Genomic DNA, 19838 nt, shown 5'->3' with positions numbered 1-19838 from the left:
TGCCCTATAGAAAAAACCCCCCCCCCCCCCAAAAAAAAGAAAGTTACTATCTTTTCTTTTACTATGAGCATCTTTACTATGGATTCTGGTGTATTCCTCTGAAGAGTTTGTTTTGTTTTTTATTTGTTTTTGTTAATAGGCATTCATTTGGCTAGACACATCCCATGGTGGATGGCAGATCAAATCTCAGATCAGTTTTTCTAGCCTTACCTGGAATTTTTTTTTTTTTTTTGGAGAAGTTTTTTACTATAGGGCGCCTGCACTTGTCAGACAGACAGAGAGAGACAGAGAGACAGAGAGAAATCACCCCCCAGGGGGGATGGCCATGCCACAATCCCTTCTCCTCCATTCTCCTCTCAGGATCTTGGGAATGCATGCACACATCACCAGCATGAGTTTTAAGCCACCGGGTCCGGGATTCGAACCACGGTTGACTACATGGGAGTCCAGTGACATAGCCATTACATTAACTGCTGGTCCCAAGCCTTACCTGGAGTTTTTGAGTAGTCATTCACACTTACGTGATTATATACAAGCCAGATTCTTGTAAAGTTTATACACAGAATTTAGGGTTCCTCCTCTCTAGCTGTGTTCTTTATGAGATTTCTTCTTCTTTTTCTTTTCTTTTTTTTTGCAAGTTGTTTATTAAGTAAAAGTGAAAGTATACTCCTGAGAGGTAGGAGCGGGCCTGAGCAGAGAGCTGCTCCAAAGGCCCTTTTATGAGATTTCTCCCTTACCTGTCCAGTGGCTGTGTGCAGGGAGTGTCTTAAAGTGAATATAGTCTTTGCGCTATTGCTACAGGGCATGCAAAAGCTCTAAACAAAGATATAATCTACTGCTGGGTGATACAGATAGAAGAAACCTGAATGTTAGCCAGAAAATGCCAGGAGAGCCTTGTTTAGAACCACCAGGTGCTCCACAGCTGAAGCACATGGCTTTGCCTCCCCTATAAAAGAATGTGCACAAAAGAATAAGCACAGAACGGTTCGGGGCTGCAGTGTTCTCCAGTAGAGACAGTGGACCTGATCCCCACTTTTCTCTGTCTGTCCTTTCTCAATCCACAGCCCTTCCCCTCAGGGTATCCTATCTCTTTGCCCTCGGACAGGACCTCACGGGATGGGCAGCTGTGGTTCTCTGTCCTCTGGTTCTTCAAGCCTTTATGACCACAGGTTTACTCTGAAGTTTAACATTTTCACAGGTACAGAATAGGGCTTGTTCTCATGCTCAAAACCATTTTTAAAACAAGAAGCACAGTGCCATGCCTTTCTTCTAAGTCCTGACTTCCTTCCCCTGTCTGCTTGTTGTTAGTCACAACATATTTGTTTCTAAATTTTGTTCAGCATTTATAATTGTTACCAGCAGGAGGATTAGTCTTATGGGAACTATTCAGTCATACTAGAAGCTGAACCTCCCCATATTTTACGATGTAAAAAATCATTGAATGATTGAATTTCTAGTATAGAGATCTGTGGCAGCAATGTTCATACATCAGCCATGTACTTCCCAAGTCGTTCTTCCAGGAGCTGACTGTGAAGGTCTCAACCTCCTGTGAGTGGGCATCCAGTGGTCTCAACATAAGTGTCATGGAAATTGTACTGTGCAAGTGCAAAAGCAGTCCTATTGTGCAAAACATCCTAGCTAAGGGTGCAATGTAAAGGTGGACCTTTATGTATCTTGGGAAACCCCTGGGCAGTCATTAAATTCTCATTACTGGCCTTGCACACATTCAGGGGAAATTGACAAATGTGAGTTAAAGGGATAATATCTTCACATTTTAAAGAAACTATACAAATTTTAAAGTAGCAGGAATATAAAGCTGTAAGCTCAAAAGCTTAGAGATTGCCCCTGTAAACTCTCCCTAATGTACAAAGTTCAGCTAGCTTATCTCTGTCTGGAATGAGTTTCCTCATGATGAAATGTTTACAATTCTGGTCATTCATCAGGGCTTTTCATGTTAACTAGGAACTATTTTGTTCTCTCTCAACAAACATTTCACATAATGAGAGTGATTGGGTTAGGGGTTAGGATGTTTGAAAAGCTGTTGAGAATAACTGATTTTCCTTTTTACTGTGTCTCTTGGAGGTACAGAAAATGAATTACAGAAGTAAATATGTAGGCTTAATACATTTGGAGTTTTTACCAAATTTTATACAGTATCTTATAAAATATAGAATAATATATTTTATAGAACCTACAGAGCTAGGTTTAAAATTAAGTGAATTATAAGTTTAGTTGGCTTATTTACTTTTTGATACATTGTTTCTATCTCTTACTGTTAGTGCTTTATGAATTCAAATTAATGACAGTAGAGAATTTTTTTCAATCTTCCCAACCTATTTTTTTTTTACTTTTATTTTTTAATTTATTATAATTTGACCAGACAGGGACAGAGTAAGAGAGAGGAAGAAAGAAAGAGAGTGAAAGAGAGGGACAGTGACAAAGCAAGCCACCAGATCCAGGTGGTGGACTTGAACTGTGGCTGACCATGTGGGAGTCCAGTCCCCTTAACCACCATGGTACCTGCTGGGAATTTGATCAGGGTACTTAAAAAGTAGGTAAGTATGGGGCCAGCAGGTGGTATGGTGGTTAAGGTGCTGAATTCCTACATGGCCAACCATGGTTAAACTCTCAGACCTGGCAGCTTGAAAAATGGCAGCCAGGCACATGTACATGTATACCCAAAATCCCAAGAGGAAAGTGGAGGAGAAAGGATTGTGATGTGGCCATTTCCCCATGGGGATTATCTTCTTACTTTCTTTCTCTCTCTTGCTCTCTGGCAAGTGTATGCCTTATGGCGAAAACCTAAAATAATTTGTTCTAAATAAGTAAATATGGACATCTGTATCTTAACTTCTATCTAATTAATTCATCTTTTTGCTTTTTTTTGTATGTTTATATTAGGAATGTGGCTTTACCAAGGATTTGATACTATTTGCAACCTTTAGTGAAGGTAAAAATCCTAATATAAAACTTGAAACTTTTTATAATTATCTTGATAACTCTTGTACATCATTTTAGCTTTTATTTTACATTATTTTTTCTTCTTACAGTTAAAAGTCAAGATCCTCTGGTAAAAGGTCTTAAGCTTTCTAATTCCTATGAAGATTTTGAGTTGAAGAAATTGCTATTCAATATCATTGTGATCTTATGTAAAGACTTACCTACTATACAGGTAAAGAGTGATCAAAAATTAATTTTAACAAAATCTCATCTTTAGTGAGGTCAGCAGGTAGCATGGTGGTTAGGGGCACTGGACTCCCACATGGCCGACCATCGTTCGAGTCCCAAATCTGGCAGCTTATTTTCTCACTTTCCTTCTCTGTCTCTCTCTTACGTTGTCCCTCTTAGGTCAAATTGAAGTGAATAAACAAATAAATAAAAGTTGAGTAAAATAGTTCCTTTAAAAAAAAATCTCACCTTTAGTGTACCTTTTTTTTTTGAGGTCATGAGTGCAAATCTTCTATCAACCCATTTCTTTACCAAAGAAAGGAGCATACTCTAACTGGCCTTAAATTTAGCTTTAAAATTTTTTCTTTGCTTATCTGTTAATGAACAGTGAAATACCCAAATTTAGACTATATAAACCAAGGAAAAACAGTAGAACCTTAAAGATTTACTAATATACTTAGATATCTTGGGGACTAGCAGGTGGAGTGGTGGTTAAGGCATTGGAATCCTACATGATCGAATGAGCCCCGAATCTGGCAGCTTGCTTTCTCTCTTTCTCTGTCCCCCTCTGGTCAAAATTGAATAATAATAATCATTATTATTATATATTATTATTATTATTAAGATTAAATGGCTTTTTTTTTCGAGCCTCCTTGCTGCAGTTTCTTTCTTTTTTTTTTGGTGAGAGAGTTTTGCTATAGGGCATGTGCACTTCCCATAGAGACAGAGAAACAGAGAAACTGAAGGCGAGAAATCATCCTCCAGGGAGAATGGCCATTCCACAATCCCTTCTCCTCCAGTCTCCTCTCAGGATTTTGGGCACACATGCACATGTGCCTGACATGAGTTTTAAGCTGCCAGATCTGGGACTCAAAATATAATCGACTACAAGGGACTCAAGAGATGAAACCATTATACCATCTGCTGTTCCCTAAATAACTAATTCTTTTAAAAATATTTTTAAAGACAGATATCCTGAATAAGAGAACATAAAATGAAAGTTTCATATAGGTTTATCTAGCTTAAGAGTCTGTCTTTGACCATAGTAACTAAAAAGATGATCTAATGCTGTAGGAAATTAAGCTCTGGGGAACCAGCAGTTAGCGTAACGGCTATGTCGCTGGACTCCCACATAGTCGACCGCGATTCGTGTCCCGGACCCGGTGGCTTAAAACTCACGCCGGGCGCGTGTGCGTGCGTGCCCAAGATCCCGAGAGGAGAATGGAGGAGAAGGGATTGCGGCGTGACCATCCCCCCTGGGGGGTGATTTCTCGCTTTCTGTCTCTATGTCTCTGTCTGTCTGGCGAGCGCACGCGCCCTACAGTGAAAATCTCTCCAAAAAAAAAAAAAAAAAAAGAAAGATTAGAAAAGGAAATTAAGCTCTGTAATTCCAATCTCACCCTATGTACATGTATTTTCTCCACATAAACCTAACATCTTTAGCTTTATATTATTCATGAATTTATCATAATACTTTCTTTTTTTTAGAGATTTTTGTTACAGAGTGTGCATGCTTGCTGGAGAGATACAGAGAGATAGAAAGTGAGAAATCACTCCCCAGGGGAATGGCCACACTGCAATCCCTTATCCATTCTCTTGAGATTTGGGACTTGAATAATTATTTCTCTAAATTCCAGGTAACTCAATTTCAACATAAGAATAATACCTACCTCATGGGATTATTGTGAAGATTTAACTTTGTATTTTCTTGGTAATACCACTTTGAGGACTATATATACTAAGAAATAATCAGGAAAAGGAAAATTATTTTCACAGTTACAAATTTATTCTTTTTTTTAAATAGTATATTGGTAATTTTTAACATTTATTTTATTTAATTTTATTTATTTTAATTTGATCAGAGAGTGACAGAGTGAGAGAATGAGGTAGAGGGAGGAAGTGAGAAAGCAAGCCACCAGGTTCAGGACTCAAACCCTGGTCAACCATATGGGAGTCAAGTGCCCTTAACCACCACGCCACCTGCCAGCCCTCAAATGTATTCTCTGTAACAAAAAATATATACTGCATAAAACTTAAATATATTTTCTAAAAGGACAAACAGAAAATAATTTAGTAGGACCAACAGGTGGCATGGTGGTTAAAATGGCTAGATCCTACTTGGCCAGCTGCATGGTTGGAATCCTAGACCAGTGGCTTGGAAAACATGCCAGGTGCTTATGTGTGCATGCCCCCAAATCCTGAGATGAGAATAGAGAAGGCATTGCAGCATGGCCATCCCCCTGAGGTGCATTCTCAGTCCTTCCCTCAGCAAGTACACATGACCTATAGCAAATTTACAAGAAAAAAATTAAAATCATTCCATAAAATTTGATTTATTATTTTAGTTAAGTATTATATAACTATTAAAAGTAAGTAAAATTTACACTACAACTGATAAACCAATTTTAATTGATTGAACAGCATTTTACAGACAAAAATCAAATAGCACAAAGATTATGGTAAGTTTCTTAAAGTATTTTGTGAGAAATGAAATCAATTTTTTTTTTTAGTCTAATTTTTTTGCTATAGGGTGTGTGCACTCACCAGAGCGAGAGAGAAGTTACCCCTAAGGCAGATGGCCATGCTGCAGTCCTTTCTCCTCCATTCCCCTCTTGGGACTTTGGGCATGCACACATATGCGCCTAGAGTGTTTTTCAAACCACTGGGTTCAGGACTTAAACTGTGCAGTTGACCATGTAGGATCTAGCACCTTAACCTCCACGCCACCTGCTGACCCAAAATAAAAATTTTTGTGTCACATATTTTAGCCTAATAATAATAGTGATAGTGAATATATACCGTATCATTTAGAGTCCACATGGAATTCAAAAACATTATCCTTTTAATTCCCAAAGTAATGCTAAAATGAATTACTCTTGTTTTCTCAACTCCAAATCAATTCTCAACTCTTTACATGCAAATGTATGCAATTTAGAAAGAAAATCATAGTTGTTATTGTGAAAAGTCTTTATAGAATAATAGTAAAATGAAAGTTAAATATAATATACCACATGGCCTATGTAGCCCAGTGGGAAAAAACCAGATGCTCTATGACTGACTGCCATTTGAATCCTGACCCTAGCAGCTTGAAAAACATGCAAGCGTGTTTGCCCAAAAATCATGCCTGCTTGCCCAAATCCCAACACGCTAGAGAAATGAAAGAAAAGGGATTGCAGTGTGACCGTGCTCCATTGGAGGGTGCTTTCTCCCTCTCTGTCTCTCTGTCTCTCCCTAGCAAGCACATGCATCCTCTGGCAATTATTTAAAACAAAAAACATGGTGTTTTACTCTCTTGCGAGTTATATGTATATCAGTCAGAATCAGCTGCTATGCACTTTTATTTTTGTTAAAATTATAGATTCAATAAAATTGTAAAATAGTAGGCATGTAATTAAACATAGTTTATTACCTGAATGACATTCGAGTGAATGTTTGTCTGTGTTCTGTTGTGTGTAGTTAAATATTAACCACAGCTATTACTTCAGACAAAATTGTTTTTATATAATACAATTGAGTCTTTGAAATATTTACTTTTTTTTTTTTTTTTTGGAGAGATTTTTGCTATAGGGCACGTGCACTTGCCAGAAAGACAGAAAGAGACAGACAGAAAGCGAGAAATCACCCCCCAAGGGGGATGGCCTTGCTGAAATCCCTTCCCCTCCATTCACCTCTCAGGATCTTGGGCACACACACACACATGTGCCTGGCATGAATTTAAGCCACCAGGTCCAGGATTGAATCACGGTCGACCACATGGGAGTCCAGCAACATAGCCATTATGCCAAAGGCTGGTCCTGAGCCAGCAGTTTACTTTAAAAAAAAAGAGAATAAGGAGAGACATGCCAGCAGTTTTTCCCCAAATTTTCTTTTCCTGTGTTTTTGTAAGTAAGCCCTAAATTACATATATGAACAGTATAGAAAAAATAATACATATTTTACATCATTATCAGCTTGAGAGTGCATACCTAAGAAAAGGGGATCATAACCATTAGTTTTGTGTGTATGTGTGTGTTGGGGTTTTGTTTTGTTTTGTGGGTTTTGGATACCTACCATAGATTGGGGATATGTAGGAAGGAAATATTTTGAAATGATCATCGATAAAACATTTAATTTTCTTAGATTAAATAAAGTGATATTAATTTTGTTTCAGACAAAGTATTTTTTTGTCTCTACTAGCTGTTAATTGAAGGCAAAGTTATTTTGGCTTTGTTTACTTATGTTAAAAAGCCTGAGAAACACAAAATAATTGAGTGGTCTGCAGCTCAGCATGAAGAATTACAGCTGCATGCAATGGCCACTTTGTCATCAGTGGCTCCTTTATTAATAGAAGAATATATGTCATGCCAGGGAAATGCTCGAGTCCTTGCATTTCTGGAATGGTGTGAAAATGAAGGTGAGTGGCCTTTCAAGATTCCTGTGAAATTTTCTCTCTTTTCTTTTATTTTAAGAATTATTTATCCAATTTTATTCATTCATTTATTTTAATTTGACCAGACACACACACACACACACACACAGAACGAGAGAGAGAGAGGAAGCAAATCACCAGGTCCAGGACTCGAACTGTGGTTGGTCATGTGGGAGTATCCTGCTTCTTAACCACCACACCACCTGCTGGCCCCAATTCCTGTGAAATTCTAATGTGTATATATATATATATATATATGTGTGTGTGTGTGTGTGTGTGTATATATGTATATATACATATATATATATATGTATATATATATATACACTTTAAAGAATTACTTATTTAATTTTATTTATTCACTCATTTGTGTTAATTTGACCAGAGAAAGAAAGACACACAAAGAGAAGGAAAGTGACCAGGTCCAAGACTTGAACTGTGGTCAGCCATATGGAAATGTCCAATACCTTAACCACCACACCACCTGCTGGACCTTAATGTATATATTTCAACTAAGTTCTCAATATATGCATAGAAAAATAAAGTTAATTAAAATGAGAAATAAAAATGTAAATCTCTCTCTCTTTTTATGTATTTATATAAAGGAAAATGTTTTTATATAAAAAGTTTTTTAGGGGGCCAACAGGTGGCATGGTGGTTAAGGGCACTGGACTCCCACATAGCCAACCACACGGTTTGAGTCCTGGAATAGGTGGCTTGCTTTCTTACTTTACCTCTCTCTCTTTTTCTCTCTCTGTCCCTCTCTGGTCAAATGAAAATAAATACATAAATAAAATTAAATAAAATATTTTTTTAAAGTTTTTTAGAAAAAAAATTTCATTCAAATTCGGACATTAATAAGTACCATAAATATTGTTGTTGCAACACTAAAAGAAATCTTATCATTTGATTTGAATGTCTGTATTATAAGGCCTGTCCAAAATTTTATTTGGGAAGGAAATAAACCTTGGCAATATTTTAATGTGTTTGTTCATCAAATATTTACTGAATGACAACTAGATACCAAATACTTCTTTTAGTTCTACTCATGACAGTGTGTATAATTTTTAAAATGTATTGTTGAGTAACATACATAAGTTTGAAAAGATAAATACACTATGATACATTTAAGTACAATTTTTAAAGCACATATTTCTGTTCTGGGAATAGAAGGAAGAATAGGAAGGGATTCTATTTCATCCTCCCCCTAAAAAAGCTAAAGTAAATATAACATTTTAATATCTGTTTAAATTTCTAGATAGATGTACACTAGATAACCGATATATCTTACTACTTAGAATGTCATATGTTTTATATTTCTCTATGTAAATAAAGTAAACTATTTTTTCTTCACAGATCCTTTCTTTAGTCACGGTAACAGTTTTCATGGGACAGGTGGCCGTGGCAACAAGTTTGCCCAGATGCGTTATAGCTTAAGACTACTGAGAGCCATGGTCCACCTTGAAGAAGAGACTATAAACGTGGATCTGTGTGAAAAGGGAACAATTCAGCAACTGATAAGTAAAAACAATTCAGCAACTGATAAGTAACATGGTAGTTTATGGACTAAAGTAGAATATTTATAATACTAGAGGTTTTATTTGAAATATTTTTCTACAAATTTATTTTGTATTATGGCTGAGAACCTCCTAAGTATTTCTTAATTTTTTTAATGAAGAAATTGAATATTTTATTATTTATTTTGCTGCAAAGCTGTTGCTTCAATTGTGTAAAATAACACTAGCAAATGCAGTATATTGCCAAACTAAAAAAGTACTGTTCTTCAACACTATACAACTAACAAAAACTGTTCTCCACTCCCAGTTATTTCCAATGGAGAGAAAATTAAGTACTCTGACCCAAAGCTAGAGATGGATATAAGCAAGATACATTGTTATATAAGACTTAGGATAACAGTGTGATCACTAGTTACAAAGTTTTTATAACTAGTTTTTATCACAGATAATTTCATGAATTCTGAATACTTGAGCCTAATCTATGAATCATAGAATATTATGAAAAAAGATGCATTTTATGTTTGTTAAAAATACGATCATTAGAAAGCTAAGGGGTATTTTCTTCCAGTAGTAGAATTCAGAGTTATTTCTTTTTCCACTGATATTGCTATTTTAAACCTTCTATCAACCACTAATTTAAGAAAACTATGCTGGATTAAGTTGTTTCACACTCCTTTATTTAAAGGTTCTACTTTCACTCTTCAATAGACTTCATGTATTTCTCATGTACATCTTCACTCATTAGTTCATCTAGTTCTGAAGGGTTACTTAGTGTCATCTTGATCAGCCAAGCATCTTCATTACATTTGTTGACAAGTCCTGGATTTTCTGCAAGAGCTTCATTCATTTCAATTACTTCCCCTGACAGAGGAGAAGAGAGTTCACTAGCAGCTTTCACACTTTCCAAAGCACCAAACTCATCTTGTTTGTCCAACCTGGTCCCAACTTCAGAAAGAGTACAATAAACAACATCTCCAGAAGCTTCCTCTGCAAGATTGCAGATTCCCACTATTCCAATACCATTTTCTGCTGCTATCCATTTATGTTTCTCCATGAATTTACTCCCTGATGACTGAATCAGTCCCATGCTCAGCGTCCGACTCTTGCCAGCCCTCAGTCAACAGGGCTGTATTGAGCAGGGCATGGCACTGCAGAGGCTGGGTGTAGGATACAGGCCAAGCCTTACACCTATTCATTTTTGTTTCATGTTGTTGCTGTAGAGATTTGTGTCTTCTTTTTTTTTTTTTTTTTAATTTGTTGTAGGGCATATGTGCTTTCCAGATAGAGACAGAGAGAGTTCAGGGCTGGGGGTAGAGTGAGGAAGCACCCCCCCAGCCCCAGCCCCAGCAGGAAAAATGGCCATGCTGCAATCCCTTCTTTTCCATTCTCCCATTCAGATTTTGGGTAAGCACACACATGTGCCCAGCATATTTTCCAAGTTGCCCATCTGGGACTCCCATGGTTACAGTCAGTCATGTGGGATTCTAACTACCACCCTACGAGCTGGTCCAATCTTTCTTCTTATTGAAACAATATAATCACTAATTCTTTAAACATTTGTTTCAAGTAAGATGCTGTTTCACTTGGGATTATCTTTATTTTTTTTTTAAATGGGCTATTAGGTTTCATTCTAGTAACAAGATCACCTCTTTTCCTCATGCCTTTTGGAGCCATTTTAAAAGAGGATAGCATTACATTTTTCCAATACATCTGACATACCAGAACACTGGTATATTGGTTTATAGAGAAATGTACATAGGAGGTTTTTTTATTGATATGAAATATCAGAATATCCTTCATCTTCAATTTAAAATTAACTTCGCTAAATCACCTTATCCCCTAAAGTATGTACTTGTAAGCCCAACGTAAAATTGAGACCCTCTAAACAAAAGCTGATTTATATTTTATTTTAAAAATAAATAGTCCTCAGCCCTCACCTTTTCTGACTTTGAAAAGAGTTGTTTTAGTCATTCATACTCAGTGACTACTTCATGAGTAAATGATACAATCTACTGGATTTCAATTAATTCCAAATGTTTACCCCCACATTCTACTACCTGTTAAAGTGCCTCCTCGTCCATCATTAGTGGAGTACGTTGTTGCCCTCTAATATAATATTAGTTGGGGAAAAAGAAATACATTGCAAAGTGATGGGCTGGCCCTGTGGTGCAGCGGTACTGTACTGCTCAGGAGAAGCTGGGTCCCACATGGCAACATGGTTTGACTCCAGGCCCAGTCAGCCTGAAACATACAAGTTTACACCTGAGTGCCCAGGGTTAGATGGGCTGGAGGAAGGAGATCGCAGCATGAGCAGACCCTGTGGAAGGTGGTCATTTCTGTCTCCTCTCTCTCTCATGCTCCACACACGTGCTCTATCATGAATCAAGAAAAACTATTTTTAAAAAAGGCAAAAGAAAAGGGAGCAATGCAAAAACATTTACTTCTGGCTGAACTTACTTAGGATACCAAGCCTGAAAGTACATTTTCTCTCTCCCGTGCCCATTCCATTTGCATAAAACACATTCTTAAGGCCTTAGCCTAGCTGGTGGAAGTCCAACACATATTGTCGTCTGTATGTCTGTATGAAGAAATCTTAATCCTGCTTAGGCTGGGAAGTGGGGTCGGGAAAAGGAAAGCAAATAACAAGGGTTCTTCTTAGGACCTTCTCCTTTAACAGTAAAAAAATGATCTTTATCATGTGAGTTCTTGGAGGCAGGGACCTTGTTTTACTGAATCAAACAGGGCTTTGAAGTAGAAACTTGCTCAATAAATAGTAATTGCGTTGTAAATGTAAATGTTTATACACTTTCTGTGTAAGCACTGGGGTTACAAACATGCATAAAGCAGGGCACTGAGCACCTTGCCCTTGGTGAGAGCAAAGAAAATACACTTACCATAGAAAGATAGCATGTGTTACCCTGCACCATCAGGTGGGTGTGTAATGAGTAATACAGAGTAAATGTCTCAGAAGCTAAAACGCTCAGGTAATGTTCCAGGCTAGGCAGATTTAATAGGAGCCTGTGTGGATAAGAGTAGTTTCAAGAGGGGGGAAAATGGAATGCCTTTTCAAGCTGGGGAATAGCATGAGCAGAGTCATGGTGTGGAAATAAGCATGATGATATATTCAGAACTTGTGTAGGTGGACCCAAAGTTTTATGAAGATACACTACATCAGATAGGTTCATTGTAGTCAGAGGCCAAACTGGAGTGTAGAGTAGGAGATAGCAGAGTTTAAGCTTCATCTTCTTCAGATGTGGGGGCCCTGAATTTCAATCATTGATTCATATGGGGCTATGTTCTAGGAAGAACTAGAGAAAAACAGAATGATTTAGAGTAGAACAAGATGGGGCTGGCAGGTGGTGTGGGAGGTAAGGGTACTGGTCTCCTATATGGCCAACCATGGTTTGAGTCTTGGACCTGGCAGCTTTCTCTCTCTCTCCCTCTCTATCCCTTTGTCCCTTTCATGTTAAATTAAAATAAAGTTAAATAAAATAATTCTTTTTTTAAAAAAAGAAATAGAACAAGATGAAGGTAAAGGAAGAGTTACAAGATACTTAAGTGCAGAGGAAATAATTCAGCTCTTTTATTTTTAAGAGAGATTTTTGCTATAGGGCATGCATGTGCACTCACCAGAGAGAGAGAGACAGAAAATGAGAAATCACCCTCCAGGGGGATGGCCACACTACAATTCCTTCTCATCCATTCTCCTCCCGGGATCCTGAGCATGCACACATACACATCTGACATTAGTCTGCGTTGCTGGGTATGGGACTTGAACCGTGATCAACTACATGGGAGTCCAGCAATGTAACCATTACACCATTTGCTGGTCCCAAAAATAATTCAGTTCTGATATACTGTGTGTATAGCAGGGAAAGTTACATGCTGGCACTCAGGTCAGAAGGAGAATGAGATAATGTAGAAATGAGGGGCTGGCAGGTAGTGTGGTAGTTAAGGATGCTGGACTCCCACATGGCCAACTGCAGTTCAAGTCCCAGACCTGGCAGCTTGCTTTCTCTCTCTCCCCACCTCTCTGTTCACATTAAGAAAAAAAAAAAAAAAAAAGAAAAAAAAAAAAAAATAAAAAAAAAAAAAAAAAGGAAGAAAGAAAGAAGGAAAGAAAAGAAAAAAGAAAAGGAAAATAGACGTGAGCAGCCAGATTGGATTCCTAGAAGATGATCCTGATAAAGGAACATAGGCCTCTGTCCATGGCATGCCTCCTCTACTGAGCCTTTAGCAAGCACAACTAGCCTTCCTAGGGCCTGATTGCCCACCTGAATTTTTTTTTTCTTTTTTTTTTTTTGCTGTAGGGTACGTGCGCTCGCCAGACAGAGAGAGAGAGACAGAAAGTGAGAAATCACCCCCCAAGGGACCAGCAGTTAGTGTAATGTCGCTGAACTCCCACGTAGTCAGCCCAGTGGCTTAAACTCACGGCGGGCGCGTGTGCATGCATGCCCAAGATCCTGGGAGGAGAACAGAGAAAGGATTGTGGCGTGGTCATCCCCTCTGGAGGGTGATTTCTCGCTTTTTATCTCTCTGTCTCTCTCTGTCTGCCGGGGGAGCACACGCGCCCTATGACAAAAACGTCTCCAAAAAAAAAAGAAAAAAAAAAGAAATCACCACCCCCCCCAGGGGGATGGCCACGCCGCAACCAGGTTCGGGACTCGAATTGTGGTCAACTATGTGGGAGTCCAGCGACATAGCCATTACGCTAAGTGCTGGTCCCTGCCCACCTGAAATTTATCCTAACAGGACCAAGAATAGTCTCTCAGGGCCAGCTGCAGAGACAGGCTGTGACTTTCCATGGCCCTTCTACTTTGCTCCTAACTTAGCTCCATACCTTCCTGCTAATGCCAGTGACTTCTTTAAAAGAAGAAAATAGGACCAGCAGGTGGCATGGTGGTTATAGTGACTGGATCCCACATGGCCAACCTAGTGGTTTGAATCCTGGACATGGTGGCTTGAAAAACCGGGCTATGTGCATGCATGTCCAAAATCCCAAGAAGAGAATGGGGGAGAAGAGACTGTGGCACTGCCATCCCCGAGGGGTTGCTTTCTTACTTTTCCTCGTACCTCCTCACCCCTACCCATCTCTCTCTGATGAACACCTTATAGCAAACTGAAAGCAAAAGGGTACTGGGGAGGGAGGTGATTTTTATTCTTCCTTTAAAGCTTAAATGAAAATTTCTTTTTGTGACAAAATTTTATTGCATTATTTCATTAGTGTTAGTTACTGTTTTTAAGTTCTTTTCAATTTTGATTAGCACCAAGGGAGGAGTTTCAAAGGACATATTTTTACCTAAAGTCGTTGAAGACACCTTTAGATAGACATGAGGGAGAAGATACAGAAAGAAATAATACAGAAAACAGAGAGGTCTTGCACCTTTGCTTAAAATTTATCCTATTAGTCATGAGGAAAAATGAGATGAGACTAACTACAATTAGGCATGTTGGTTATATACTTGCGAAGACATTCATCTCTACTTCATTAAACTGCATGTTTTTAGACATAGTTTTCTAGAAAAGTACCAAATTGTTTGGGTATCTTTTAATGACACTCTACTAATTCTTTTATTTATTGTTTGTTTGTTTGCAGTAGGGCACATGTGCTCACTAGAGAGAGAGAGAGAGAAAAATTACTCCCCAGAGGGGAATAACCATGCTGCATCCCTCCACCATTCCCTCAAGATTTTGAGCATACATGCACACATGCCCAGTGTGATTTTTAGGCCACTGGGCCTGGGACTTGAACTGTGGTCCACGATGTGGAAGTCCATTGCCTTCACCATGCCACTGCACTGTTGGACCCTAAAATTGTTTTTCTAAGTGAGGAAATTTTAAAGAAGTGATTTCTAAAATAAAAATACTTTACATTCTTCAAATTTTCTTGTATTAGGAATCTTTAAAACTATAATAAGCAAGCCTAATGAAAAGGAAGAGGCCATTGTTTTGGAAATCCAGTCTGACATACTACTTATCTTATCTGGTCTTTGTGAAAATCATCTTCAAAGAAAGGTATGTATGCTTGCTAATCTAAGTTTCATTCAGATCTCTCACTCACCTAATCCTATGAACTACAGAGGAACTTGTGGGATAAATCTTATGTTTTTTATAAAAAAAAAAAAAGTGAGAACAATCCAAAGAGATATTAGCTGGCATGTTAATTGATTCCCTCTCTTGAAATGATTTGCTTTATAATAATTGGTCTTAAATTCCTAAAAATAAGGGAGTACAAATTTAAAAAAATATTAAAAACACTGTTTTTCTTAATGTTGTTCTATTTCTCTGGTAGAAAAGTAGTTAATGGTGACAGGATAAAGTGGAGAAGGAAGTATTTATTTATTTATTTCAAGAAATAATTTTAAACCAATCTCTTAAACAGGAAATTTTTGGAACTGAAGGAGTAGATTTAATTCTTCATGTAATGAAAACAGACCCTAAGAAGTTCCAGAGTGGCTTAGGTTATAATGTACTTCTTTTTAGTACATTGGACAGCATTTGGTGAGTAGTACTTTAACCCAATTAGGTAGAATCACAGATAGGTTTATCTCTGCATCTAGATACACTAGTTTTTCCTTTCAAATCATACCAGAAAAATAACTCCCTCTATGCTTTTTTCTTTTAGGTAGGCCAAAAATTTTCTTTTAGACGGCCAGAAATTATGTCCTTTGGAAAATAATCACTCAAACATAAAACTCATATCTAAGTTTAAATCCCTGTTTTGTTTTTCTTTTTTTTGGAGAGGTTTTTCCTCTCCAAAAGGGCGCGTGCGCTCGCCAGACAGACAGAGAGAGACATAGAGACAGAAAGTGAGAAATCACCACCCAGGAGGGATGGTCACGCCGCAATCCCTTCTCCTCCATTCTCCTCTCGGGATCTTGGGCACACACGCACACCCGCCCGGCGTGAGTTTTAAGCCACCAGGTCCGGGACACGAACCATGGTCGACTACATGGGAGTCCAGCAACATAGTCATTACACTAACTGCTGGTTCCCTAAATCCCTGTTTTTGCCATTTAAACCCATTCCACTTTGTCCTGGACTAGGAAAACTATAAGCATCTACTATAGTATAATATTTGTCTTATATTTGACTATTAAATTCCTCATTCATCTTTTAAGAGTTGAAACCCAATAATTAGACATTTCCTAATATTGTTTTCCAAACTTTAAACATTTCTAAGGGAAAAAATACTGCTTTTCTTAAGCATTATAACTGACTTTTTTCTTTGAGAAAATTGCTTTAATTCCTTATAAAATGTAACACATTTCTTTTGTTCTCTATGGGTCAAATTCTTGAGAGAGAGGCTGTAATATATTTAGTAAGGAGACTCTGGTGATCGTTACTTTCCATAAGATCAAATAACTAGACTGATCCCCTGAAAACTCTCTGTTTAGAAAGCTATATTCTTCAGCTCTCATCCAAATACACATAGGCAATGGAACTAATCAGCTATCGTTTGTTTTTTATTGTAGAAAAGAGAGGCTTATATATTTCAGTGTCCTTTACTAAATAAGCCAAATTTTCCCTACTGATTAAAAAAAAAAAAAAAAACAAGAAAAGAAAAGAAGGAAAAGACAGAGTGAAACATGATAATCTGACCCTTAAGTTTCAGCAGCAAACTTCTGTATTGGTCGGAGTACCATATTAAGCACAATTTTAAAAATTCAATTTTAGCCCTCGTGGCATTGGAGGTAATGTACTAAACCACAGTGCTGGAAGCCACATGGCCGACTTTGGGTTCAGATCCCAGTCAACCTGAAAACATAGAGTGCACATGCGCCCAAGATCCTGAGGAGCTGGAGGGCTAGGAGAAGGGATCACAGCATGATAAGATCCTTTCAAGTGTGCTTGTCTCCATCACGTGCCCTTTATCATGAATTAAATAAATTCAGAGATGAGTATTGATGAATGTTATCCTTACTACTGAGCAATATATTGTGAATCAGTGGTTACTGCAAAAATGTTTTGATGTTTCCTAATCGTTACTTAATACATTGCAATTATAGGAAAATAGAAATTAACAGAGGACCAGTCCTTTAGTTCAGTGATTAAGCACAGTGCATACGGAGTCATATCCCACAGTTAGCCAAACACAGTTTGAGTCTCAGCCTCAAACTTGAAAAACATGCCAGGTACATGTGTTTGCATGCTCAAAATCCTGATAAGATAGAGAAGTGGAGGAAAATATAACTATACTCTGGGAGTGCTCTCTCACTCTCTGGTGAGCCATGTACTTTCTGACAACAACAACAAAATTAATAGATGAATGGTTTTATTTATTTTATTTATTTATTGAATGTCTTTTACTATAACTCAATTAAAATCCTTTGAATAAGAGATAAGGTAGAGGAACCAGCAGAGGGCATAATGGTTATGTTGCTGGACTCCCTCATGGCCAACTGTGGCTTGAAACTCATGCCAGGTACATGTGTGTGTACATGCATGCCCAAAATCCCAAGAGGAGAATAGAGGAGAAAGGATCATGGTGTGACCATCGCCCTTGGTGGGGAGGTGATTTCTAGCTTTCTGTCTTTCTGTCTGTGTGTGTCTCTCTCTCTCTCTCTCTCTCTTTCTGGTGAGCACACGTGCCCTATAGCAAAAATCTCTCTCTAAAAAAGAAGATTAGGTAGAAATAATAAATAACTAAATAAAGTATAAGTCATTTTCTATTGGCAATCAAATGCCCTATAGCATTCCAATTTGGAACAGAAAATAACTCTAACAAATATCACAGTAGAGTTTCCTTTCCTGTTCCTTATTTGCTTTAAAATATATAAAACACCTAGGACATTCAGAATTACTGTTTTTAGCACATAAAAATCAATTCCAAAATATAAGCTACTTTGGACCTAGTAAATACATAGTTTTCTCCCTGACATTACTGAGTGTAATTAGTCCAGGTTCACTACTTATATCTTTATAATTAAGGATATTAAAAAAAAAAAACTTGTTTTTTTTAATGTGTTTTTAAAATATTTTTTTCTTTTTTTAGAGGTTTTTGCTATAGGGCACATGCACTTACCAGAAAGAGAGAGACAGAGAGACAAAGCGAGAAATCACCCCCTGACGGGGATGGCCATGCTGCAGTCCCTTCTCCTCCATTCTCCTCTTGGGAACTTGGGCACGCACGCACACACGCCTGGCATGAGTTTAAGCCACCGGGTCCGGGACTCAAACCGCAGTCAACTACATGGGAGTCCAGTGACACAGCCATTACGCTAACTGCTGGTCCCAAAACTTTTTTCTTTTTAATATGTGTATTATCTTAGTTTTAATTTCTATTAAAATATAATATATATGCAAAACCAAATAATTTATACATACATTATAACATTGACACAGAACTATTAGAAAATACCTGTGAAACAACCATCTTCATCAAGATATAGAATATACCAGCTCCTGTGTAGCTCTCTTTGTCCTTCTTCCATCTCAGTTTGCCCCCTTTTTTCTCCAAAGGTAACCCTGATTTCTAATACTATGGATTTTTTTTTTTTTTTGGTGCCATAGGGCACATGTACTTGCTGGAGAGAGACAAAGAGATGGAAAGTGAGAAATCATCCCCCAGAAATGATGGCCCTGCTGCAGTCCCTCCTCCTTCATTCTCCTGATGGGATATACACTCACACGTACCCAGTGTGATTTTTAAGCCTCTGAGTCTGGGACTCAAACTTTGGTCAGCTATGTGGGAGTCCAGCACCTTAACCACAACACCACATGCTGGCCCCATCTTAGATTAATTATGACTACTTTTGAATTAGTGAAATGAGATATGTTATGTTCTTTTGTGTCTGACTTCTATTTTTATGTTCGTTGAACATAGCATTAATTTGTCCGTTTTCATTGCTGTGTAGTTTTCCAGTTATACCTCAATTTATCTACTATATTGATGGTTTGTGGTTTGTTTTTTAGTTGGGAGCATGACTAATACCCAAATGTTTTTGTGCATGTTTTTTATTGCACTTATGTAGATATTTCTGTTGAGTATATACCTAGATATAAAAATGCCAGATCAGGGGCCAGCAGGTGAGGCATGGAGGTTAAGATGGCTGGATCCCACATGACCGACAATGCAGGTCAAGTCTTGGATCCCAGTATCTTGAAAACATACCAGGCAGGTATGCATGTGTTCCCAAGATCCCAATAGGAGAATGGAGAAGAAAGATTACAGCATGGCCATCCCTTCTGGGGGTGATTTCTTACCATTCTGCTCTGTCTCTGGTGAGCACATGCACCCTGTAGATATTACTTCAGGTTTAGGAGATAATGCCAAAATTTTTCCAGAGTGCTTATATTAATTACACTTTTCCCAGTGGTTTGTAGATTTTCCACTTTTGCACACCCCTATAAAATATTATATTGTATTTTTAATTGCAACCATTCATATGGACTTTTACCTGTGTCTCTTTGTAGTTTTAATTTTTACATCCATGATTATTAATGACTTACTATTTGAATAGCCTCTTTTTTGTGAAGTGCCCTTCAAAGTCTCTTTTTCCCTTTTCTTTTGGATTGCTTGTCCTTTTTTATGGAGTTCTTTGTAAATCCTGTGTATAAGCCCTTTTCTATTATGTTTGTCAGATATATTCTGCCGTTCCTGAGCTTGCTTTTCACTGTCCTCTTTTGTTGTTGTTGTTGTTGTTGTTGTTGAATCAGTATTCTTAATTTTAGTGTGGTCCAATTTCTCAATCTTTTCCTTATGGTTAGTACTTTCTGTACTACTCTGTTTAAGCAGTCTTTCC

General features: G+C 37.7%; 2 protein-coding genes across 2 annotated transcripts in view; one reads left to right on the top strand and one right to left on the bottom strand.

Annotated features, from left to right (window-relative positions):
• The window catches only part of CFAP69 (cilia and flagella associated protein 69), an 87061-nt gene that overhangs the window by 48259 nt on the left and 18964 nt on the right, over nt 1-19838 (top strand). Inside the window, exons 10-15 of the mRNA XM_006168998.3 lie at nt 2902-2950; nt 3051-3172; nt 7345-7561; nt 8933-9097; nt 14990-15108; nt 15476-15594. Of these exons, the coding sequence (XP_006169060.1) occupies nt 2902-2950; nt 3051-3172; nt 7345-7561; nt 8933-9097; nt 14990-15108; nt 15476-15594 (791 nt within the window). The remainder of the gene's footprint in view (nt 1-2901; nt 2951-3050; nt 3173-7344; nt 7562-8932; nt 9098-14989; nt 15109-15475; nt 15595-19838) is intronic.
• LOC102503254 (glycine cleavage system H protein, mitochondrial-like) lies at nt 9781-10313 on the bottom strand. The gene has a single exon (XM_006168997.3). The coding sequence runs from the start codon at nt 10178-10180 to the stop codon at nt 9788-9790; it is 393 nt and encodes a 130-aa protein (XP_006169059.1). The 5' UTR covers nt 10181-10313; the 3' UTR covers nt 9781-9787.

Source organism: Tupaia chinensis, unplaced genomic scaffold (assembly GCF_000334495.1).
Source record: "Tupaia chinensis unplaced genomic scaffold, TupChi_1.0 Scaffold146650_1, whole genome shotgun sequence".
Classification (NCBI taxonomy): domain Eukaryota; kingdom Metazoa; phylum Chordata; class Mammalia; order Scandentia; family Tupaiidae; genus Tupaia; species Tupaia belangeri.
The sequence above is the reverse complement of the archived record's forward strand: the minus strand, read 5'-3'. Positions and strand labels throughout refer to the sequence as shown.

What these genes read in the sequence shown, in the direction of transcription:
- LOC102503254 (XM_006168997.3), bottom strand. Translation starts at nt 10,180, where the DNA reads ATGGGACTGATTCAGTCATCAGGGAGTAAATTCATGGAGAAACATAAA.